The sequence below is a fragment of the Anser cygnoides genome, chromosome 7 (assembly GCF_040182565.1).
Source record: "Anser cygnoides isolate HZ-2024a breed goose chromosome 7, Taihu_goose_T2T_genome, whole genome shotgun sequence".
Lineage (NCBI taxonomy): Eukaryota > Metazoa > Chordata > Aves > Anseriformes > Anatidae > Anser > Anser cygnoides.
Genome location: NC_089879.1, coordinates 14897728 through 14921199, shown reverse-complemented (window position 1 = coordinate 14921199; position 23472 = coordinate 14897728). Strand labels below are relative to the sequence as shown.

Below are 23472 nucleotides of genomic sequence, written 5' to 3'. Positions count from 1 at the left end.
GGCCTCCCTCTCCTGCCCTGCCCCTAGACTGCTGTGCCCCCCACCACAGAAAAGAGCCCTTAAAAACAAAACAAAAACACATTTATTGGATGGTCTTAAAAAGTCTGCCTGGGGAGCAGGTAAGTCGTCGTCTGCCCCCAAGCCTGCTGGAAGCTGAGCCGGGCCCCGGACCCGTGCACAGCGAGGGCGGCACCTCCAGCTACAGCAGGGAGCAGCAGCTCTGCCCCTTCCCCCGGGGCCGCCCGCAGCCCCCCAGGTGCCAGAGAGCAGGCGTCCAGGCACCGACCGAGTGCAAAGAGCTTCCCAGGGCTCTGGCTCCGGCCAGGGTCAGCGGTGCGTGCCAGCACCCGCCTGCCAGCAGCCCCCTGGGCCGAAACAGAGCCACGGTGGTGGGTTTGGGTCCCCTCGCGCTCCCCCCGCCGGCGGGGAGGGACGTGTCTGCGGCACCCAGGCCTCAGATGGCCAGGAGCGGCTCGCGCACGCAGGGGGGCAGCTCCCAGCTCAGGCCCGTTCCGTGCGGCAGGTGAGGAGAGGGCAGCAGGACGCGGGTGAGCCAGTGCCTGTGGAGAGAGAAAGCCGAGGTCTCAGCGCTGGGGAGCGGAGCCAGGGCTGTCGGCAGCAGCGAGGAGCGTGAGCCTGTGTCCCTTGGGTGCCGCGACAGCCCCCCTGCCCGCAGAGGTGGGTGAAAGGGGGCTGGCAGGGGGCCAGGCGCTGTCCCGCTCACCCCCACCCGCCGCTGTGCCACCACCTTTCCACACAGGGGCTTCCCTGGGGCTTTACCTGGGCACGTCCACGCCCAGAAACACCTTCCAGTTGTCCCAGCTGCCGTAACTGTAGGGGTTTCTGAACACCTGCGCGTTAGGGAGATGCACATCAGCTCCGGCTCTGCCCGGCTGGCCCCCCCGCCCCAGGGGCTGCGCTCACCTTGCCTTTCTTTTGCAGCCGCTGCCTCTCCTTCCTGTTGATGTGCCTCTCGATGCTGGTTTCCCCGCGGGTAATGAGGGCAGCGTGCCACAGCGTGAGGGCACCCAGGGCCAAGGCTACTGAGCTGGGAACAGCAAGGCACAGCAGGTTGCACGTAACACCCCCACTAGCGTCAGGGGCTGCGGCTGCCTTCCTGAGTCTCACCCCGTGCCAGGGACCTGAACTTGCTCCTCCTGAGGCCCAAGAGCCAGCAGGGCAGGGATATCTGTGCTAGAGCGAGGCAGCGTGGCCCAGGGGAGGTGGAGTGCAAGGGCCATTGCACGGCAGCACCGCAGCGGGCCGCGCGCTGCGTCCTGCAGCGCCCTGCGTCCTGCAGCGCCCTCGCGCCCAGCCCGTGCCCCGTTACCTGCACAGGACCCAGAGGTAGACCACGCTCTTGTGGAAGGCTCGCTGACGGAAGGAGAAGGTGGGCGGCGGGGTCTGGTAGTACGTCTGCGAAAGGACAGAGGAAGTGGGTCACCCCGGCTGCTCGACAGCGTGAAGCCGGGCAGGGAGCGCTGTGCCCCTCGCTGACGCAGGGATCAGGCAGCTGGAGAGGGCTGGAGCCAGAGCCAACACAACAGCCAGGGCGATGGGGAGGCAGCCCGGGACAGCCACGAGACAGACAGACACCACCCGAGAGCTGGCACGTGAGTGACAAGCAGGGGGGGTGGAGGTAGGGGGGCAGGTCACCGCACCGCGCAGCGGTGATGCTGGGGGGGAGAGGTGTACCCGCTGCTGCTTCCCCAGGAGAGCAGGGCCTGAGCAGCACATGCCAAGCAGCTGCTGCCCAAGGCTGCTGCTGCCACCAGCCAAAGCCCCTGGAAAAGCTCGGTGCGCAGGGGAGCAGGCCCCTAACTGCTGGAGGCAGTGCCCGCAGCAGAGCTGCCCAGCCAGCCCCGGCTCTGTGACCCCATGGGACAAGCGGGGGGCTGGGGCTGGCCGCAGGCTGCACCTCGAGAGCAGGACCCAGGCTGCAGGGCAGCTCTGCCCCACGCTGCCTGGAGCAGCTGGGGAGCGGGGATGTCCCACCTGGTTGGCAGCCACCTGCAGTCTCTCCTTCTCAAGCAGTTTCATTCTCTAGGGGGATGGAAAATGGCACCAGTTACATGGCTCAGAGGAGAGGGCTCTTTCCCCTCAAACCTCACCGGACCAGGGCAGCACGGGCCTCGCAGGAGGGGGGAGAAGGGGAGCAAAGTCACTGCGACACCAGGGCTGGTCCAGCCCTGTTCTGCAAGCTCAGCCCGGGGAGCCCAGGCAGCCTCTGAGCACGCTAGCGCTTCCTCTCCTGGGGCAGAGCAGGGGCTCTGGTCACTCGCCCGCTCACCTCGATGGCCGCGTAGGCGTCCCGGAACATGTCCCAGCCGCTGATGCTGCAGTAGATGCAGCCCATGGTCATGAAGAGGCAGAAGGAGAAGAAGTAGCGGTGGTTGTAGTGTCCCACGCAGTTATTCAGCCAGGCTGCCTCTGGGGTTAAAGGTCCGTAACTGTTACAGGTCGCGAGTCCAAACCCACCCCGTGGGGATCAGGACCCCTGGCCAGGCTCCCAGCACCCTTCCTTCCCCGTGCTGGGGGACTCGGGAGAGAAGTGGGGCAGGGAGAGGAGGAGGAGGAAGCAGGGCTGGCTCCCCGGGAGGGTGCCGCTGGGTAGTACCGCAGAAGGATACGGCAGTGGTGGTCCATCTTCAGCACGCACCTGGGAGGGAGGAGAGCAGCACGAGTGTCAGCGCCAACGCAAGCACCGCGTCTGGGAAGGGGCAGCCAGCCCCCCCGGCCCCTCACGCTGTGCTAGAGGCGGGCGAGAAGCCAGCAGAGCAGAGGGGAAGGGGCTCAGCCCTCCCAGCACGTGGCAGGGAAGGAGAGGTGTCCTGTCCCGGGCAGCCCTACCTGTTGCAGATGCTGCAGTGGTGGGTGCGAGCCGGCTTGGGGGCAATGCATTTCCTGCAGATGGAGACGCCTGTGAGGTCGTTCTTGGCCTGCACACAGGTCAGAAGAGGGGATGTGCACCCGAGCCCCACGCCGTCCCCTGCTCCTTGTGTTCCGTGCCTCCCCTGCCTCCCCTCCCAGCACTGCCCAGCCCGGAGGAGCCCCCAGGGCTCAGCTGTAGCCGGTGCCAGCACCCAGCTGCCTGTCGGTGCCCACCTGCGGGGGGTGCCCAGGCGAGGTGGTGATGGCCTTGTAGTAGTGGAAGACGATCATGACGAGGTTCCAGTGCCCGTAGGTGAGGTGCCAGCAGATCCAGGCAGGCGTGTACGTCTGCAGGATGAGGGGCAGCAGGCAGATGTACACGATGGCCACGATGGAGCTCGTAAGCCCGATCACCAGTGCCACGAACACCTGGGGGAAAGGGGCCGGGGTCAGCAGAGCAGGCAGCATCTGCCCCGTGCTGCTCAGGAGAGACAGAACGCAGGCACGGGGAAAAAAACAGACCCCACACCACGGCCCCTGCCCCTTCTTTCCTGGAGCAGCGCAGCTCACGCCCAGCCCTGAGCCCCGTCCGCCCCCTCCCGCGCTCACCACGCCGAACCAGCGGGTGACGTGGTCCACCAGCCAGTAGACTGGCTCGAAGAGGGAGTCGAGCACCACGTCGCTGTTGGTGAAGGAGTTGTAGAGCAGGGAGCGGAGGCAGAGGCGCCCGTAGTGCCAGAGCTGCCCCGCCTGCCGCACCAGCTTGAAGCGCCGCCGCCGGCCCAGCCGCAGGCACTTGAGGAGCAGGCGCATCACCGCCGCGAACATCCGCTGCCGGCTCCTCATCCCCGCCGCGCCGCGCCTGCGGGGGAGAGGCTCGGCGTGGGCAGGACGCCCTCTTACCCTCTGGCCTGGCTGTCCGTCGGGGCGGGTGTCCCCTCCTGAGTGCGCCGGTGCAGCTCCGCAGGACGCGCAGCGGGGCCGGGCTCTCCTCTGTCCCGCGCAGAGCAGCAGCAGCAGGGGGAGCTGAGCCCCGGCTCCACGAGGCCTGGCTGTGAGGCTGCCTGGGCGCGGAGCGGGGGACACGGGTCCCCCAGCCCTCCACGCCTGACCTCAGGCGCTCCCTGGTCCCTTCTCATCTTTCCCGGAGGAGAGGGGGCCGGGGAGCGACACGGAGAGTCTGACTCAGAGGAAACCAGAGACAGCGTGGGCACCCGGGGCGCTGGGCCCGTTGCAGGGCAGGGATACGCTTGCAGAGCGGGGTGATCCCAGCCCCAGCCCGTCCCGACTGGCTCGGGAAGGGGGAAGCCCACACAAGACCCGTGCCCTCTCCTCACCCCCAGAAGGCAGCACCTGCACGCTGCTTCCCTTCGCTTCAGCCTCCGGACCAAGCCGCAGAGGCCACCCCTCGCTCATCCCAACCTCGCAGCCCCACTCCAAGAATCCCAGCGTAACTGGGATAAGGTCAGCGAAGGAGAGCCCCCGGCGGGGCGAGGCTGCACAAGTAGCAGGGGCACGCGCAGCCGAGCGCTCACCTTCCCGCGGAGCCCCTCGTCCCGCTCAGGAGCCGTGCCGCAGCCAGGAGGAACCCGAGCCGGCCCAGAAACGAGGCAAATGATCTGCCGGGTCGGGGCCCCCAGGCTCCGCGCAGGCACAGCCATCAATATTAAGTGGCGCGGCCGCCCCGGGGTCCTGCCAAGGCACGCTCCGAGCCGGGGCCGAGTGCCCGTCTCGGCGCGGTGCCAGCGGCAGCGCTGCACCACAGGGCGCGCCTGGCGGCAGCCCCTAGCACACCCCAACCCCAAAACCATCTCCGTCAGCTGTGCCTGTGCCCCGTGAGCCGTGTGGGGCTGGACACGAGGACAGCACCCCCCACGCAGCTCCTACCCAGGTCTCCACATCTCCTGTGCCCTGATCAGGGATGTGCAAACCCCAGCGCCGAGCTCCCATCTGCCCTTAGCCCCCCCGAGGGCGTTTCTCTGACACCTTAGGTGAGAAGCGCATTAACGACCTCAGTCTGGGCAGGCTTTGGGCGGCACCAACCCACGCGTCTTCAGCGCGGGAAGACGCACCGCTGCGGCCAGCAGCTGGGGGTCAGCCCCACGGGGACGCCCAGCACCTCTCTGCCACGCCGGTTCCCCCCTTCCCAAGAGCACCAGGCTCCCAACCGAGGGGGATTCCCCCCCCCACAGACGGCAGCAGCCGGGCAGGGCGCCCGCAGGGGGCGAGCGGCTGACCGGGGACAGGGCAGCGCCCCCCTGCAGCCAGCCCAGCGCCCCGGCAGGGCGCCCGGCACCACGGGGCCGCCTGCCCGCTGCCTCCAGCGCAGCCAGGACCTCGGGCAGGCCCCCGCAGCCACCAAGGGGGCACCTGAGAGCGGCCGGACCCCCGCCTGCCCCCGGCCTCCCCCAGCCCAGCACCACGGGGCACCCCCAGCCCTATGGGTCCCCCAGCACCCATTGCCCCCCCAGATCCCCTAGGCCCATGGGGACCCCCAGCACCCACAGCCCCATGGGTCTCTCAGCGCTCCAGTCCCATGGGGCCTCCCCAGGCCCCCATCCCCATAGGTCCCCCAGCACCCTCAGCCCCATGGGCCCCCAGCACCCATGGCCCCCCCAGCTCCCCCAGCCCCATGGGCACTCAGCACCCATGGGTCCCCCAACCCCATGGGGCTCCCAGTACCCCTTGTCCCATGGGCCCTCCCCAGGCCCCCAGCCCCATGCCCCCCCCCAGCACCCCCATCCCCATAGGCACTCAGCACCCATGGACGCCCCCAGCACCCATGGGCCCCCCAGCATCCCCACCCCTGCTCCCATGGGCCCTCTCCATCCCCAGCCCCATGGGCACTCAGCATTGGGCCTCCCCAGCACCCATGAGCCCCATGGGGACAGCACCCACGGCCCCATGGGGCTCCCAGCACCCCTTGTCCCATGGGCCCTCCCCAGGCCCCCAGCCCCATGGGCCCCATGGGCACTCAGCACCCTTGGGCCCACCCAGCACCCATGGGCCCCCCAGCACTCACGGCCCCATGGGGCCCCCAGCACCCTCAGCCCCATGAGGCCTCCCCAGGCCCCCATCCCCATGGGCCCTCTCCAGGCCCCCAGCCCCATGGGCACTCAGCACCCTTGGGCCCCCCCAGCACCCATGAGCCCCATAGGGACCCCCAGCACCCCCAGCCCCATGGGCACTCAGCACCCTTGGGCCCCCCCAGCACCCATGGGCCCGCCAGCGCCCCCGCCCCCCCCAGGTCCCCAGCCCCCCCCCGCCGCCCCGAGGCCCGCCCCCCCGCCGCGGCCGCCCACCTGCCGCCCTCTCCCCGCCGCCCGCCGCCGCCATGCCCGGCTCCCCGCCGCCCTCACGGCCCCGCGGCGGCGCCTGCGCGCCGCGCCCGCCGGCGAAGCGCCATCTTCCCTCGCCGAACTACAACTCCCAGCGGGCAGCGCGCTCCCCCGCCCGGAGCGCAACCAATAGCCGCGCCGCTTTCACCTCCGTCCCTTACTGACAGCCAATAGCGGGGGGGCTTCTGGGCGGGCGGGCAAGATGGCGCCGCCGGCGGCTCGGTACTGCGTGCCGGGGGAGCGGCTGTGCAGCGCGGCGGAGGCGGCGGCGGGCAGCGGCACCTACACGCGGCACGGCTCCGTCTTCTCGGCGCTGGCCGGCTGCCTGCGGCGGGGGGGCGAGGACGGCGGGGTGAGCCCCCGGGGGGTGGTGTGTGTGTGTGTGTGTGGGGGGGGGGGGGCGGCGGGGGAGGACGCCGCGCTGAGCCCCGCCGCGCCCCGCAGGTGCCCGTGGTGTCGGTGCTGAGGGACGCCGAGGCCCAGCTGCTGCCCGACGTGGGCGCCGTGGTGACCTGCAAGGTGCGGCCGGCAGCCCGCGGGGTCCCGCAGGGCCCGCATCGCTCGGGGGGGAGGGAAGGGGGGAGGGGGAGAGGGCGGTGGGGTGGGGGCCGCTGCCCGCCCGCCCCGGGGGGCTGCCGGGCGCTCTGCCTTCCAGAAACTTCTCCGAGGAAGGAGGACGCCGGGTGAGCTCCCCGCCTCTGCCGCGACGGATTCGGCTGCCGGGAGGACGCAGGCGGAGCGTGGGGCGCGAGGTGCCGGCACGCGCCCCGTGGCGGCCCTGCCCTGGAGCCCGGACGCCGAGGAAGGAGCCCTGGGAAGGAGCAGCAGCACCGCAGCGCGCCGCCTGTGCCGGCACCGACCCCCCGCCCCTCCTCCCGGCAGGTTTGCAGCATCAACTCGCGCTTCGCCAAGGTGCACATCCTCTACGTCGGCTCCACGCCGCTCAAATCCACCTTCCGCGGCACCATACGGTAAGGAAAGGGCTGGGCGTGCGGCTGCCCGCCGGCCGAAGGGGTGTCCTGGCCTGCCCCCGGCCAGCTGGGGGAAGTTTGCTGCCTTGGCACTTGGCAGGAGCCGCGCTCCAGCTGCTGGGAAATGTCCAGCAGGTGCTGGATGGTGTCCAGGGAGGCTGGGGCAGCTCCTGCCGCGGGGTGAGGGGGGAGAGAGACCTGCTTGGTATTAGATTCCTGTGTCTCCTTTTCCAGGAGAGAAGACATTCGAGCCACCGAGAAAGATAAGGTCAGCAAGGCACTGCTGGGAACTGAGCCGCCTCCGCTCCGGTGCCCTGTTGGCAGGGGCGCTTATCCTGCCACAGGCCCTGGGGTGGCTGCCGCTGAGCAGCACCCTCACGCGCTGCGCGTTCGTGTGCGCTCTGTCCCACGCAGGTAGAAGTTTACAAGAGTTTCCGCCCGGGTGACATAGTTCTGGCCAAAGTCGTATCCTTTTCCCTCGGGACGACAGTGGGGGACGGAGGGTCCGTGCAGGGAGACCTTTCCCTTAACCCGCCTCCGCCCAGATCTCCCTGGGGGACGCGCAGTCCAACTACCTGCTGAGCACGGCGGAGAACGAGCTGGGCGTGGTGGTGGCTCGCAGCGAGGCAGGTAGGGACGGGCGGCCCTGCGCGAGGAGCAGCTGATGCAGCTCGGGGAGCAAACGGCCTCCTCCCTGCCTCGTCCTGCTGAGCCTCGTGTGCCGTGGCGGGAGGCCTGGGGCTGCTGGGGGTGGGAGATGCGAGTGGAAGGTGAGCGGGGAGGGAACCAGCCCCCTGACGGGCGATGTCCGCAGGGGTGCAGATGGTGCCCATCAGCTGGTGCGAGATGCAGTGCCCCCAGACGCACACCAAGGAGCTCCGCAAGGTGGCCCGCGTGCAGCCGCAGTTCCTGCAGACCTAGCGGCCCCCTCGCCCGCCAGCCTGCACCCCCAGGAGCTGCGGGGACCTGCAGGGGGTGGTCTGTGGGGCCAGAGGGGGCTCCTCCAGACAGCCCCACGCGTGAGAGGCTGGAACAGCAGCGTGGGTTTTATATTTCTACTGTAATAAATCTGTTTTTGAGAGCTCTGTGCTCTGCTCGGTTATTGGCCGGAGGAATCGCGCTGGCTGCCTGTAGCCCCGCTGGTCTGGCGGCTGCAGCGGAGCTGTTTGAGGGGGCCGTTTCCCCCAGGGGTGCAGGTGCGAGGAGATGTCTGTTAACCAGCCCGTGGCTGGGGAAGGGGAAGCACCAAGCAGCTTTGAGGTCCCCGGTAACCAGCGCAGGCTGCGGCTGTTCTCATCCTGCGTTATTGCCTCAGGCCACGCGTGCCCCGCGTGCCTCCGGGGCCCAGGGAGCGCCCCACCCCAGAGCCGGGGAGGCCGGGCTGAGCAGCGGTGAATCACTCCCTGCCGCCGTGATTGCAGAGCCACGCTTCGCTCCCCGGGGCCCGAGCGCCTTCCGCAGCTGCAAGTCACCAGCAACTGCCGCACCGCGGACACGTGGGAGAGCCGGAAAGGAGGCAGGGGGCAAGGCAGGAGCCCCACGGGGCCCGGGCGCGCGTGGCGCAGCGTTAGCAGAAATCACCACCAGCTCCTTATTGCATATTTATCTTTTATTGAACTGGAACGAGACAGCTGCTACTGTTGGACAGTTACGTTGACCCAGTGCGAGGCCAGGCTCACTACACCAGCAGCGGGGGAGGCCACAGTGACGGCGCCAAGTACAAGGTTGTGGGATGGGGCACGACGGCATCTACGCCACCACCACGAGGCAGCAGAGCTGGGGTTGGCTTTGGCTGGGGGAAGCACGCGGCGGACGCAAACTTCCAGGCAACACGCTCCCTCCTTTGTCCAAAGGCAATAAATTAAAGCAGGGGCTGGTAGAGCTAGCTCCAGGTGCGCGAGTACCGCCGCTGGGCGCTGTACCACACGGGAGCACGGTGGGGCACGCGCCACAAAACCACCCTGGCAGTATCTGAACAAACTGGTCTTCACGCCACGCTCCCACGAGGGGAGAGGGCACCCCTCCCCTCCCGGTCACTGCCCGTGCCACGCTCCCCCCACCACTCCCGTCAGGCCCCTGGAATAACTAAATCAAGCAACAGAACTACAGTAACAGTGACAAGAACTGCTGGGGAAGCGAAGCAGAGAAGCCAGGCACGGCAAGGAATTGCGCAGAGCAACCCCCAGGGGCTGGGAAGAGAACGCAGAGGGGTGCAGTTGCTGCCTGGCAGAGTGAGGGCTCCCTTTCACACCAGACCCCCGTGCACGCAGCCCCTCGCCCCCGGGCTCCCAGGCTGCCTGCAGAGGGGAGCCTGGTCCAAAGGGAAGGGGCCAAGTCCTGGGGAGCTGCTCCCTGCTCCAGCTCTGCAGCTCCAAGTTCCTACGGCTGTGGGGTGTGCACAGAGGGGTGGGGACAGAGGGGGGGACAACTCTACTAACTCGCTAGCCTGCGCGCCTGGCCTCACTTCTTGACCTTGCCCTGAGCGGCCACAGCCTCCATGGCCTTGCGCACCGTCTCCTCATCCCCCAGGAACTGCATGGGCTTGATGGGCTTCAGGTTCTTGTCCAGTTCGTAGACGATCGGGATGCCGGTGGGCAGGTTCAGCTCCATGATGGCCTCTTCCGACATGCCTGCGAACACAGGGGCCGGTCAGCCACGGGGAGCGCAAGGGAGAGCCCCGCTCACACAGAGCTGGGGCCGTGGCGCACCCCAAGCACCGTGCGGGGCTGCCCTACCTTCCAGGTGTTTGACAATCCCCCGCAGGCTGTTGCCGTGGGCTGCGATGAGGACCCGCTTGCCCTCTTTGATCTGCGGGACGATTTCCTCGTTCCAGAAGGGCAGGGCCCGGGCGATGGTGTCCTTCAGGCTCTCGCACGTGGGCAGCTGGTCCTCCGTCAGGTCAGCGTAGCGCCGGTCCTGCAGAAACACCGCGCTCACACCACGGCCCCGCACCCCCGGCCGCTGCTGCGCGCCAGCGAGGGGCAACCCCAGGGGCAGAGCAGCACGGGAAGGCGGCACCAGGGCCTCCGTCCCGGAGCTCTCGGCTCAAGGACGCGCTCTGCGCGCACAGAGCTGGCGTGCAGCTACACGCCCGTGAGAAAGCACCTTTGGGAGCTGCCTCCAGACTGCGCTTGGCTACAGGCCCTGCCGGGGGGCAGCAGCACGACACTCGCTGCAGCCTCTCTGCCCAGAGCAAACAGGGAAGCGCAGGTCGCGGGGCTAATAATTAACAGCTGCCCTCTGCTCCATGCCGTGCCCAGGGGTTCATCCTCCCCCGGGGGAGAGGGCGGCCGCTCACCTTGCTGATGGTGCTGTAGAAGGGGTGGTCCGACTGCATGGGCGGCGGGGGGATGTCGTAGGAGCGCCTCCAGATCTTCACCTGCGCCTCGCCGTGCTTGGCGGCCGTCTCGGCCTTGTTGAGGCCGGTGAGCGCCCCGTAGTGCCGCTCGTTGAGGCGCCACGTCCGCACCACCGGCAGCCACATCTGGTCGATGGCGTCCAGCACGGTCCACAGGGTGCGGATGGCCCGCTTCTGCACCGACGTGAAGCAGATGTCGAACTCATAGCCGGCGTCTGCAACGGCACCGGGGGGCGGCTGCTTAACGGGGGGGGGGCGACCGGGCACCGGGCCGGTGCGGCGGCGTTGTGTAACGGGAAGGGCCGGGGGGGGGCAGCGGGCACCGGGAAGGGCCACGAGGGGGGAACGGGAACTAGGCGGGGGGACACCGGGGACCGGGGCGGGGATACGGGGGATGGGGAGAGGACACCGGGGACATACCGGGGACGGAGGGGGTGGTACCGGGGACGTACCGAGGACGGGGGGGGGAACACCGGGGACATACCGGGGACGGGGGGGGGGGGGGGACACCGGGGCCCTGCCCGCCACCCCAAGATGGTGCGTGGCCGGCTGAGCACAGCACGGAGCGGCCCGCACGGACCCCGTTACCAGCACCGTGTTGGGGGGCGGGGAAGGCCCGGCCGTTACCGGCCGCCGTTACCGGTCCCCGCCGTTACCTCGCAGCGCCTCCCCGCCGCGCCTCGCCTCCTGCTGGCCGGCGGGGCTGAGGTCGGCGTCGTACCAGCCGCTGAAGCGGTTCTCCAGGTTCCAGGCGCTCTCGCCGTGCCGCACGAGCACCAGCCGGTACGCCGCCATGCCGCCGCCGCCCCCGCTGCTGCCGCCGCCGCCGCCCGCCCGCGACTGCCCCGCGCCGCCCCGCCCCGCCCCGGGCAGTGCCCCGCGCGCATGCGCAGCCCGGCGCGGCGCCCGGGCGAGGCCGCACGTAGCGCATGGCGAGCCCGCGAAGGGCGGCGCGACCTTCGGGCGGTGACGTCAGCGCGCCGTAATGCCGCGCGGCGCGGCGCGCTGCGGGCCGTAGTGACGCGAATAGCGGCGCACTTCAAATCCTCCCTGCGGCGGAGGGCGGTGCGGCTGCGGGTTGTAGGGGGGTGAGAGGGGAATGTAGACCTCGGGCAACACACGAGGAGCTCCTCAGGGCGCGGAGCTGCCCGTGTTTCCTCCCCCAGTACAGCGGCGTCACGCGGCGCCCTTTGCCTACGCCACCAACTTAGGTCACCCATCCAAGCCCCAACCGGGGATGATCCTGCTTAGCTTCCCGCACGCCCCTCGCAGAGCCGGCAGCCCCGACCAAAGAGACCACATAGGTCGCCCATCCAAGCCGCAGCCAGGCGCGACCCTGCTTAGCTTCCCGCACGCGGCCCCCACAGGCGGTAACCACGCTCTCCCTCAAAATGGCGGCGGGCGCCGGAAGCGGAAGCGCGGCGTGGCGGCACGCGGCGCGGGGCAGCATGGCGCGGTGCGGGCGGCTGCGGGCCGGGGCCGCCGCCAAGCTGCGGCGCTGGCGGAAGGGGCACAGCAGCGACTGCAACCCCGAGACCCGCCAGCACCGCCTGGCCGCCAGGAGCCGCTTCTGCAGCCGGCCCGCCGGTGAGCGCAGAGCACGGGCACGGGCACCGGGGGGGCACCGGGAGGGCACCGGCACCGGGGGTACCGGCACCGGGGGGTACCGGGAGGGCGGCGGGGGCCCTGCCGGGACCCGGGAGGGCGCCGGCACCGGGAGAGCACCGGGGAGCACCGCCCGGACCGGAGGGGTACCGGTACCGGGGTGGTACCGGCACCGGGGGTTACCGGCATCGGGTGATACCGGGTGGACACCGGGACCGGGGGGGCACCGGGAGGGCGGTGGGGGTGCTAGGGGGACCGTGGGGGCACTGCCGGGACCAGGGGTGTTGCTGGGACCCGGGGGGGCACCGGGACCGGGAGGCACCGGGAGGGGACCGGAGGGGTGCTGAAGGGACCCGGGGGGCCCCGCCGGGACCCGGTGGGACCGGGGGGTACCGGGAGGGTGGGGGGGGACGTGCAGGGTGAGCTGCATAGGGCCTCCGGGGTGGGAGGAGGAGGATGAAGATGAGGAAAACGAGGAGGAGGAAGACGATGATGATGAAGATGAGGATGAAGGAGGTGTGGGGCACGGTTGTACCGGCCTGACCCCCCGCCCGTGCCGCCTCCCGGCAGAGAAGAGCACCCTGACGGTGGACGCGGTGAAGCTGCACAATGAGCTGCAGTCGGGGTCCCTGCGCTCGGGGCGGCCGGGGGGCAGCGCGGTGCCGCTGCCCATGGAGGAGGAGGAGGACGGCGAGGCCGCCACGGAGAGGTCCTCGGGCACCTTCCTGAGCGGGCTGAGCGACTGCACCAACGTCACCTTCAGCAAGGTGCAGCGCTTCTGGGAGTCCAGCTCCGCCGCTCACAAGGAGGTACTGGGAGACACTGGGCTGGGTGCGGGGGTCCCCGGGGGGATCCCGTTACACCGAGGGCGCCGACCGGCTCCCCTTGGTGCTGTGACAGATCTGTGCGGTGCTGGCGGCCGTGACGGAGGTGATCCGCTCGCGGGGGGGAAAGGAGACGGAGACGGAGTACTTTGCTGCGCTGGTGAGTGGCCGCCGCGGGGAGCAGGCACAACGGGAGCTGCTGCTGGCAGCCTGGGTGCGCTGCCAGGGGTGCCGAGCTCCCATCAGATGCACCGGGCATCCTTCTCCTGCCGAGGTGCTGTCGGGCTGCTCCTGGTTTCTCTGTCCCCTTTTCCAAGGCTTTGGGAAGGGCTGTGTCAGTGCAAACCCTATTTCTGTTCCCAGATGACCACGCTGGAGGCAGTGGACACCCCGGAGTCGCTGGCTGCTGTGGCCTACCTGCTCAACCTCGTCCTGAAGCGGTGAGTCGCCGGCAGAGGAGTGGGGAGAGCTGCCCCTGTCCTGGCAGAGGGCTGGCACTGTCCCCCCTCGCCAGGCCGGGTGCGTGGTTCCCTGTGTGCCTGCCTACCCTGCGCCCCTTCCCCCTGCAGGGTCCCCAGCCCGGTGCTCATAAAGAAGTTTTCGGACACCTCCAAAGCCTTCATGGGCATCGTGTCCTCGCAGGCCTGCAGCGGCTCCACCTCTGCCCTGCGATGGGTGAGTAACGGAGAGGCAGGCAGCAGCGCCAGCTCTGCGGGGCTAGGCAGGCAGCGAGGGGGTCTCCGAGGGGTGGTGCTGATGTTCCTGCCCCTCCTGTAGGTCCTGTCCTGCCTGGCCACGCTGCTGCGCAAGCAGGACTTGGCAGCCTGGAGCTACCCTGTCACCCTCCAGGTCTATCACGGCTTACTGAGCTTCTGCGTTCACACCAAGCCCAAGGTGAGTCCCCAGCACCCTGGGCTGTGCCCATGCTGCCTCCTGGGCTCATTTTGGGGGCTGGCTGTGCTCGTGGTGCCCAGGGTTCCTACACACCTCCATTCAAACCGTTCCCCAGGTTCGGAAAGCAGCTCAGTACGGCGTGGGCTCTGTCCTGAGAGGCAGCGAGTTCATGTTCGGAGACGCAGCCCCTGAGCATCACCCTGCGGCACCCTCCACTGCTAAGTTCTGTGTGCAAGAGATTGAAAAAGCCGGAGGTATGGGGCGCTGGGGCAGGGGTTTGTGGCTGAGAACGAGGGCCCTGCAGCATGCGAGAACGGGGACTGGAAGGGAACGGCACAGTGCGCAGCGCCGCAGGTTGCTGTGAGAGGAGCTGCGGGGGGTGTGAGATGACGTTGGGATGTTCAAGGTGTTTGCAGAGCCCTCTATCTGTTCTGTTCTTCTCAGAAGTGTTTGGGAGGGATATCAGTTCACCCCACCCACGTCTATGGCTCAGCCCCAGCTCTGCCGTGGGGTCCCTGCGTTGGGCAGAGCTGTGGTCACAAGCACGGGTGCTGCTCCGCTCCCCCAGGTGCCAAGGAGGCCACCACCACCCTGCACGTCCTGACCCTGCTGCGGGACGTGCTGCCCTGCTTCCCTGCGGCCGCGGTGAAGACCTGCTGCGAGACCCTGCTCAGAGTCATGACCCTCAGCCACGTGGTGAGTGTCCCTCTGTCCTTGTGCCCGCAGCCGTGCCAGGCTGCCAGGACAGCCCCAGTCCCAGTCCCAGCTCTACCAGCTTGGCCCTGGAGGGGCTCAGACTCCCCTGGCTGTTGGCTGGGGAGCTGCAGGACCTGGAAATGCAGGATCTGAGCGTGGAGCACCCCAGGGAGAGATGGGGCTTGCTGGCCTGGCTGCTGTGGAGGAGGGAGGCCATCAGCGGGAAGGCCTATGGGAGATGGGGCTTTCTTGTAGGGCTGGGTAGGGCAGGGCCCATTTTGGGGCAGGGGCACAAAGGGTCTTCCATGGAGCTGCCTTTCCTGACCCTGTGTCCTTGCAGCTGGTGACCGCGTGTGCCATGCAGGCCTTCTACAGCCTCTTCAGCGCCCAGCCCAGCACCTCCTGCCTGCCGGCCGAGCTCAACGCCCAGATCATCACCGTGAGCGCGGGGTGCTGCGGCGGGGAGGGACAGGGCTGCTGTCACCTCCACCCTTCCCACCGCCCCTCTGCTCCCCCAGGCGCTGTACGACTACGTGCCCAGCGCCAGTGACCTGCAGCCGCTGCTCACCTGGCTGTCCACCATGGAGAGGGCGCACGTCAACCTGGGCAGGTCGGGAGAGGCCGGGGCTGGGCAGGGGAGAGGCCAGGCTCCGTCTCACCAGCCTCCTGTCCTTCCCCCAGGCTGCAGAAGGACCTGTGCTGGGCTCACCTGCCCCGTCTCTTCTCGGCTGCCATGAACTGCTTCCTGTCCCCGCACTCGCAGGTGGTGTCAGCTGCAGCACAGACCCTCGAGGTACCGACTGGGGGTCCCTCTCCCAGCCTGCCTTCCTGGGTGGCAAGCTGCCCTGGTCCTTGCTGGTGGCCAGGCTGGGGTCTCTGCCTGGGGCTGGCCCATCGCAGCCCACCACCGGCCCATTTTTTGCCCTGCAGGACCTCCTGACCGAGTGCGTGGCTCCCCACATGGATGAGTTGGGCACTGTCACCGCGTCTGCCCCAGCCCCTGCCTCCTACCTCTGCAAGATGTTCAGGTGGGGGCAGTGGGGTGTGGGAGAGGCCGTCCCTCGGCTCCAGCCGCTGCCTGGTCCCCAGCGGGGGCTGGCAGGCCGGGTGGCACGGTGCTGCGTGCGTCCCCATCGCTGTCCCTTCCCTCCAGGTCGGTGGAGGACGGCCTGACGTACCGTTTCCACGCGGCGTGGGACGAGGTGCTGCAGGTGCTGGAGATTTTCTTCGAGTCGTGCGGGAAGCAGTGCCACCCCATCATGAGGAAGGTGAGCGGCGAGGCGGGGAGGCTGTGCGGGGTCAGCCAGCCTCCGCGGCTCCTCGGTCACCCTCCTGCCCTGTCCCCGCAGTGCCTCCAGTCGCTGTGTGACCTGCGTCTCTCCCCGCACTTCCCCTACACGGCTGAAGTGGACCAGGCGGTGGGGGCCGCCGTGGGTGCCATGGGCCCTGAGGTGCTGCTGGAAGCCGTGCCCCTGCAGATCGACGGCAAGGAGTGAGCGCAGCCCCCGGCAGTGGGAAACAAGCCTGCCTTCCCCTTAGCCAGGGCCTGGGGGCCCCACGTCTGCTGGTTTCCAGCCCCCCTGCCTCCCCGCGGTGCTGAGCCTCCTTGTGGGCACAAGCTCTGGGGCCGTGCCCCGTGGCCAGGGGCTGGTGCTGGCAGCACCCTGTGCTCCCCCTCACCTCTGCGCTCCCTCCCCAGGGAGAATCTGGATTTCCCCCGCAGCTGGCTGCTGCCCGTGCTGCGGGACTACGTGCAGGGCGCGCGGCTCGGCTTCTTCACCAGCTACTTCCTGCCCTTAGCAGCCACCCTGAAGAGCAGAGGTGAGGAGGGGCGGCGTGGAGGGGCTGCAGGGGTGCAGTGCTGGGTGCTCTGCAGGACCTCCGTTCCTTGGGGCAGAGCAGGGCTCTGCCTGCTCTGCTGCTCTGCTCATCTCTCCCTTTTCTTTTGCAGCCCTGGAATTTTCCGAGGCCGGGAAGAGCCTGGAGTCCAAGATCTACGACACGCTGCAGTGGCAGGTAACAGGGGGTGCTCGCCCTCCCCTGCCGTGGCATATCCACGGTGCCAGGCTGGGCGGTGGCATCCTGGATAAAGGCTGCCGGCCTCCCTCTCCTTCCCGTGCCTTCCAGGTCTGGAGCCTGCTGCCCGGCTTCTGCACCCACCCCACGGACGTGGTGGGGGCCTTCAAGGGGCTGGCCCGCACCCTGGGCATGGCCATCAGCGAGCGCCCGGACCTCCGCCCCACCGTGTGCCAGGCCCTGCGCACCCTCATCCACCGGGGCTGCGAGACAGGTCGGGTGGGCTCTGGTGGGGTAACGGGGGGGTCCCTGTCCCCTGCAGCGACCCGGTGAGGGCAGCTGTGGGGTCTGACGGCCCCGCTGATCCGCACCCCCCTGTCCTTTGCGCCCCAGATGCGGAGCGAGCAGAAGTGGGTCGCTTTGCCAAAAACTTTCTGCCCATCCTGTTCAACGTGTACAGCCAGCCCGAGGAGGACGGCAGCAGTGGTACTCAGCGCCGCTCCGTGCTGGACACCGTGCGTGCTTACCTGACCATCACCGACCCGCAGGTGAGGGGCACGGGGACCTCGTGGTTTCCCTCATTTCATGGGGTAAGGGGGGAGGCTCTGCTGGCCGTGGGCTAAAAGCTCCCAGCCGGTCCCATTCTGGTGGGTGCATGACCTGAGAGGACGGTAGGAAGCAAGCTGGGTGGAGAGCAGTCCCTTCTCTTTCCTGATGGGAAAGGATCCCTTTTCTGGTCAGGGGTCTGGGATTTCCCAGTCTTGTAACTACACCTGGAGCACCAAGCGTGAGCCCTTCGTGGGTTTGTCTGGCCCTTTTTAGACCCACTCATGCTTCTGGTCTCCATGAGGTCTTGTGCAGCGTTTACCCAGCGGATAGCACATGCTGTTAAAAAAAAAAAATAATAAAACTCCATTCAGTTCTGAGCCTGCTCCTGGGCTGTGCCGGAGCCTGCCCGAGCTGTTGTGTTGCCAGCTTGCCCACGAAGCCGCAGGGTGCTCACACAGCAGCTGCTGCAGGCCCTCAGGTCGGCCAGCTCTCCGAGGCTGCCGCAGAGCCCACAGCAGGGCAGTGGGTGCAGCAGCGGAGGGATGGGGCCAGGGCCCTGATGCGGTGCGGGTGGGGGCTGCGCTCCTGAGCCCCGGTGCTCATGGGGAGCAGGAGGGAGAGTCCTGACTGCGTGCCTGCCCTGCAGATGGTGTGCGGGTTCCTGCAGAAAGCCAGCGAGAAGCTGACCAGTCCTGAGAGCTCAGAGTTTGCCAGGTAACACCCGGGGACTGGTGCTATGGGGGGAAGCTGCCAGCTCCCTCACGCTGAGCAGCACTGGGGGCACCCAAGCTGTCCCTGTAGGGCGTGCCGCTCTTGTGCATCAGATGGGACTCGAAACCAGAGTCCCAGTTTGGTCGGGGAGCGCTGGTGACCCTGCAGTTACCTACCTGCTCGTCCCTCTCTGCTCCAGGCTCTCCCTCCTGGATCTGGTGGTGGCAATGGCACCCTACGCTGACGAGCAGTCGCTGGGCTCCCTGTACAGCACCATCCAGCCTTCCCTCCAGGTCAGTCTGCTCCCAGCCCCAGCAGGCACGGGGTGCAGGGGGCACCTTCTGCTTGCTTCCATCTCGCAGCTGTGCTGCAGGACGGGTGCGCAGCGTGGGTGCCGCGGTGATGCCGTGTCAAGGGGCCACGCTGACGGCGGTGCCGCTGGCTGTCCCCGCAGAGCAAGGAGCGCAGCATGCAGAAGAAGGCGTACAGGGTGCTGGAGGAGGTGTGTGCCGCTCCCCATGCCCCCTGCCAGGCCTTCGTCCGCTCGCACCTGGAGGAGCTGCAGGCAGCGCTGCTGGACTCGCTCAAGAGCGCGGCATCCCCGGCCAAGAGGGTGAGAGCGAGGGCTGCTGCGGGCAGGGGATGGGGCTGCGTCCCTAAGTCTAATGGCATCGGGCTGTTTCTCTCCCCAGCCCCGGCTGAAGTGCCTGTTCCACATCGTGAAGCAGCTCTCGGCTGAGCACGAGCCCTTCGTCACCGCCCTGGTCCCGGAGGTGAGCGTGGGACCCGGGGGCTTGCGGCCGTGGTGGGTGGGCGCAGGGCTGTGACCCGCCTCTGTGTCTCCAGGTCATCCTGTGCACCAAGGAGGTGTCGGCGGGGGCCCGCAAGAACGCCTTCGTGCTGCTGGTGGAGATGGGGAACGCCTTCATCCGCTTCGGGCCCACTCCCCAAGGTGAGCGGCTGCCTTGGCCCCACGGCTGCTCTGACCCGCGCCTGGCCCCGATGCTGATCTCTCCCTGGCTGAAACGGGCCAGAAGGGCTGCGGGGCACGAGACGAGCAGCTCCTGAGTTCCTCCGCTCTTGCAGAGGCCATGGAGCGGTTCCTGCTCCTGGTGTACGCAGGGCTCACGGGCTCGGTCACCATGATCAGCTGCACCGTGCTGGCGCTCACCCGCCTCTTCTTCGAGTTTAAAGGTGAGCGGGGACGGGGTGCGGGGCACGGTGGGGCCGGGCGGCGGGCCGGGCACGGGCTGAGCCCTGCTGCGCTCGCAGATCACATGGGGCTGAGCGTGGTGGAGCAGCTCCTGCAGAACGTCTGCCTGCTGCTGGGCTCCCGCACGCGCGACGTGGTGAAGGCCGCCCTGGGCTTCCTCAAGGTCGTGCTGCTGCTGGTCGACACCAAGCTGCTGGCCAAGCACGTCCAGACCATGGTGAGAGCTCAGCGTGGGGTGGTACAGCTGGAGCTGCCTTGCCCCTGGTGCCTTGGGGACGTCAGGGGTGTCCCCAGCTGTGCCCTGCTCCTGCCTGGGAGCCGAGGGGCACAGCCTTAGTCCCGGTGGCAGAGAGGAGGCTCCTTGCCCAAATATTGGCGTGGATTTGCCAGAGACCCCCCACAAACCAAGCAGGGAGACCTCCCTGCAGCCCTGCCTGCGGCACAAGCGGGTGCAGGGAGATGGCAGGAAGGTGCAGGAGGAGGGCGGGAGGCTGGGGGGCTCTGATCTCAGGGGTCTCTGCTGGCAGCTGGAAGCTGTGGGGGGCCTCTCGGATGACATGAGGCGCCACTTCCGCATGAAGCTGCGAAACCTCTTCACCAAGTTCATCCGCAAGTTCGGGTGAGTCGGGCGCGCTGCGGCTCCTGGGGCAGTGGGAGAGCTCCCGGGAAGCGGTACGGGAGGCCTGGGTGCCGCACCGCGGGCGCTGAGGGCTCTCTGTGCTCCCCGCAGCTTCGAGCTGGTGCAGGGGCTGCTGCCAGCCGAGTACCACAAGGTGCTGGTGAACATCCGCAAGGCTGAAGCCCGCAGCCGCAAGCAGCGCGCCCTGAGGCAGGCGGCTGCAGAGACGGAGGAGGAGGAGGCACCTGCCCAGCCCAGGGGAGACAGGTAGAGATGGGCTGGGGGTGAATTAGAAGCAGCCCCAACACGGGGCCTGGTGCTGGACCTGCTCAGCCGATGCCTCTGGAGATGCTCAGGCATTAGGGTTACTGTGCTGTGGGGCAGGCTGGGGTCTGCACCCCAGCTTCGTCCATCTCCATCGTCCTCTGTGCCTTGTGGCCAGCATGGAGGAGATCCTGGCAGACTCAGAGGACTCGGAGGAGGAAGAGGAGGAACGGCAGCGAGGCAAGGCGCGGAAGAAGCAAGCACGGCAGAAGGGGCAGGCATGGCTGAAAGAAGGGGAAGAGGATGAGCCCCTCAACTTCCTGGACCCCAATGTGTCCCAGCGGGTGCTGGGTGAGGAGCAGAGCCTTTGGGGTGGATGGGGCAAGGGGTGGTGCAATGCACAGGGACCCTGGGGTATGGCTGCTGTGGAAGTCGGCCCTTCCCCAGGCCCTGACCCATCTCTCCATGTGCAGCCACCGAGCCAGCCCCCAAGAGATCCAGAAAAGTGAGCCACGACTTCCAGGTGTCCGAGGACGGGCGCCTGATCATCCATGATGAGGAGGAAGAGATGGAGGATGATGGAGCTAAAGGTACTGTCTGGGATGGCAGAGACTATGCTCGACCTGCTCTGGCACTCCGTATGTTTTTTTTTTTGATCCTGCCTGTGCATTCTTGGAAGTTTGGGGTAACATGGGTGGAAGCATCCTTCATTGTCGAGGGGGTGACTGGGAGGAACACGGCTACCCGTGCTGGTTTGGCAGGGGCTCCCTGCCCTGGAGGCTGACACGGTGCAGGGGCTCCCCTGTGCCTGTGCCCTGCGCTGACTCCCTTGTCTCGTGCCGTAGGTGCGGACGAGGAGGTGGCGGACGTGCTGCAAGAAGTGGGCCTTCGCACTGTGAGTGTGGGGCGCGTGGTCCCGGGGAGACGGGGTGCCTGAGCTGCGGCTCTGCCCGAGAGGCCAGAGGGAACACAGGGCACACACCAGCTGCTCGGAGGGGATAGGAGGCTGGCTTGGGACAGGGGATGTGCGTGGGGGTTGTGGAAAGTCCGTGGACCCTTGTGGGAGGAAGCAGAAGGTTGTGGGTCTGTGGGGGGCAGTGCTGTAAGGACAAGCCAGCTGCAGGGACCCCGTGTCCTCCTCCTGCAGAAGAAGAGCCAGAAGCGTCGGTTCAGAGAGGAGGCAGACGATGAGGAACCAGAGGCCGGGAGCTACCCTCAGTACAGAGGTAATTACGCGTCACAGTACAGAGTACTGAGTATACAGTACGTCTCAGTACAGAGGTAATTGCCTGTGCCTGCTCTGCAGGGGCCAAAACCATGTACCCTCCGTGCTGGGCTGCTCCAAGCCAGCTGGAGCAGAGGTCTTTGCTCATGTGAAGCTGTCACGGTTCTGTGCTGCTCTCCTGCCCTCGCACTCAGGAGCAGGAGGCAGAAGCAGGAACAGCTCCCCCAGCCCTGGTTTATCCCAGTGTGGGAGCTGGGGAGGGGGAGCCAGGCCCTGGCAGACCCTTCCAACACACACGCTGCTTCTTTTCCAGCTGGAGGCTCTGGGATCCACCGGCAGCTGGGCAAGGAGCCAGCCTTCGGTGCAGAGTACAGATCCAAGGTGAGGGTCCCAGGGGTGGCAGGGCCTGGGGAGGGGTGCCTTGGGCTCTGCTGGGGCAGGATGGCTGCTGGCCTGGGGGCAGGAAGCGCTGGGGGCATCTCTGCTCCAAGAGGAGCTGCCAGCACATGGTACCTCTAAAAATCTTGGCCCTCGCTGTGGCCGGTTCCTGCTCAGCACTCAAGGCAGGGGCCTGGTGCTGCAGCATCACCTGGCTGGGGGATCAGTCCCAGGGGCTACGCAATGTAGTCTTTGGGGTGACCGTGTGCCAGGGTTGTCCAGAAGGAGACGTATGCATCTCCCTTTGTGCTTCATCTTCTTCCATGTCTATATCTCTCACAGAAAGGCAAAGGCGACGTGAAGAAGAAGGGCCAGCTCGACCCCTATGCCTACATCCCCCTGAACAGGGCCAGGCTCAACAAAAGGTGGGGCTGGCTGGGAAGGGCACAGGGTGGGGAATGGGGTCAAACCTGGGCCTGATGCTGCTCATTGTCATTTTTTGTGGGTCTGGGGGCTCCCTGCCAGCCTCTGTGCTGTTCCTCGCAGAGCTTGGAGCAACCTTGTGCCAGCATGCAAAGGGGCTGGCTGTGCCCTGTGCCCACGTTAACACGGCCACGGGCCGATTTCTTCCTCCAGGAAGCAGGCGAAAATGCAGGGCCAGTTCAAGGGCCTGGTGAAGGGCGCCCAGCGCGGGGCCAAGGCCGGCCGCAAGAGCCACCTGAAGAACCGGCGCCCCTGAGGAGCCTCGGAGGCTCTGCCTGCACCTGCCCAAGGCCTGATAACACCCTGCGACATAGAGGAGCTGTGGGACAGGGACTCTGTGAGTGGAGGCTCCTTGGGAAGCCACCTCTATGGACTCGTGGCCTGAGCCCTGCCCTGGAGGAAGCTGCTGGGTTGCCTGGTGCAGGTGTGTGTGTGCGCGTGTGTGTGTGAGAGCAAGTAATGTAATGAACTCCCTGTACTGATAAACACCCCTTGTTCACACCCAGCCTTGATTTCTCTCCTCCTTCCTGCGAACACTGCCCTCAGCACATCTCCTGCGGTGCAGCTGGTCCTGGTGCCGGGACCCTGCGGGGCACCAGCCTGGGATGGTGGGGCTGGGGGCTGCCAGCAGCAAAGCTGTGGCACGGAGAGCAGCAAGGGGGCTGGCCGGGAAGAGAAGCCAGAGCTGGTGAAAAGTCCTTTGCTGCAGCCCGTTTCCTTGTATAACTCCCTCGCTCAGCACAGGGTGACTTTGGCAACACCTTTTCCTGGGCCATCCCTCAACTGTGGGATCTGTGCCACAGGCGCTGTCTGCTCTTTGGCCGTCACAGGTTTCTGCCTCTGATCATTTCAGCCAGGCCTGGTTGCAAGGCACAAAAAGTTTGCTGCATATTTTTCTTAATTGGGTGAAAAGCTGCTGCTGCTAACCTCGCTGGCTGGCCCTTTGTCTTACCTGTGAGAGCTGAGAGTGGGTCTTTCCTCTGCTCTCACCACCTCCCTACCAACTGCACCTGAGCAGCACCAATAACCCTGGACCTTTAGCTGCCCAGACATCTCAGGTTGGCCTGAGTATCAGTTTTCACTCAGTTACTTCTGCACCAAGCCCAAAAGATAGTGTTTGGCCAAAGCATGCTGTAGAGAAGAATGGAAGTGGGGGCAGTGGCTGGAGGATAAGGGTCCCATGGCTCACATCGCGAAGAACACGCATTCGTGAACATATCTGGCTTCCCTTTCCTCTTCTGTATTAAGAAGCCTTTAGTCTTGTCATTTCATGTTGTGGTAGCTTACGTTCTGGAATTGCAACGCTTTTCAGACTCCTAACAAGCTAAACGGATTGTGCTTGTTCAGCCTCTTACTGCAGGCTGCTTTCTGGAGGCTGCAAATCCAGTTTTGTGGCTCTCTTCTGTTCTTCTTTTTGTTGTTTCAAGATCCCTTTAAAAGCTTGGGGGGGAGGCCTG

At 67.2% G+C, this 23472-nt stretch overlaps 4 protein-coding genes across 6 annotated transcripts; 2 read left to right on the top strand and 2 right to left on the bottom strand.

The window, feature by feature from the left end:
* Positions 1–318: 318 nt before the first annotated feature.
* On the bottom strand, positions 319–6279 carry ZDHHC16 (zinc finger DHHC-type palmitoyltransferase 16). 2 transcript variants are annotated; one of them, XM_067000205.1, is made up of 11 exons: positions 6174–6279; positions 3481–3733; positions 3106–3300; positions 2851–2939; positions 2631–2659; positions 2291–2424; positions 1996–2043; positions 1331–1416; positions 925–1048; positions 781–851; positions 319–560 (listed from the first exon to the last, which is right to left on the bottom strand). In XM_067000205.1, the coding sequence occupies exons 2-11, from the start codon at positions 3715–3717 to the stop codon at positions 455–457; spliced, it is 1119 nt and encodes a 372-aa protein (XP_066856306.1). In that variant the 5' UTR covers positions 3718–3733; positions 6174–6279; the 3' UTR covers positions 319–454. The 2 variants fall into 2 exon arrangements, with proteins under 2 accessions (XP_066856306.1, XP_066856307.1); XM_067000206.1 differs by lacking the exon at positions 1996–2043.
* A 103-nt stretch (positions 6280–6382) lies between these two features.
* Positions 6383–8261, top strand: EXOSC1 (exosome component 1). 2 transcript variants are annotated; one of them, XM_067000208.1, is made up of 7 exons: positions 6385–6561; positions 6654–6728; positions 7092–7180; positions 7415–7448; positions 7595–7645; positions 7726–7810; positions 7995–8261. In XM_067000208.1, exons 1-7 carry the CDS (start codon positions 6412–6414, stop codon positions 8099–8101), a joined length of 591 nt encoding a protein of 196 aa, XP_066856309.1. In that variant the 5' UTR covers positions 6385–6411; the 3' UTR covers positions 8102–8261. The 2 variants fall into 2 exon arrangements, with proteins under 2 accessions (XP_066856310.1, XP_066856309.1); XM_067000209.1 differs by lacking the exon at positions 6654–6728 and having other exon boundaries at positions 6383–6561.
* Positions 8262–8768: 507 nt separating this feature from the next.
* PGAM1 (phosphoglycerate mutase 1) lies at positions 8769–11427 on the bottom strand. Its single transcript, XM_067000207.1, has 4 exons — positions 11195–11427; positions 10479–10753; positions 9916–10096; positions 8769–9810 (listed from the first exon to the last, which is right to left on the bottom strand). Exons 1-4 carry the CDS (start codon positions 11331–11333, stop codon positions 9641–9643), a joined length of 765 nt encoding a protein of 254 aa, XP_066856308.1. The 5' UTR covers positions 11334–11427; the 3' UTR covers positions 8769–9640.
* Positions 11428–11642: 215 nt separating this feature from the next.
* Positions 11643–22520, top strand: RRP12 (ribosomal RNA processing 12 homolog). The gene is made up of 34 exons (XM_048060567.2): positions 11643–12125; positions 12714–12952; positions 13044–13127; positions 13331–13407; positions 13537–13642; positions 13745–13861; positions 13977–14115; positions 14430–14557; positions 14898–14996; positions 15076–15167; positions 15239–15350; positions 15488–15585; positions 15711–15825; positions 15907–16049; positions 16257–16378; positions 16509–16573; positions 16685–16847; positions 16967–17121; positions 17769–17836; positions 18033–18126; positions 18288–18446; positions 18526–18606; positions 18680–18785; positions 18920–19027; positions 19106–19263; positions 19574–19665; positions 19777–19932; positions 20108–20280; positions 20403–20519; positions 20775–20824; positions 21077–21155; positions 21468–21535; positions 21875–21957; positions 22169–22520. The coding sequence occupies exons 1-34, from the start codon at positions 11930–11932 to the stop codon at positions 22269–22271; spliced, it is 3945 nt and encodes a 1314-aa protein (XP_047916524.1). The 5' UTR covers positions 11643–11929; the 3' UTR covers positions 22272–22520.
* Positions 22521–23472: the final 952 nt, after the last annotated feature.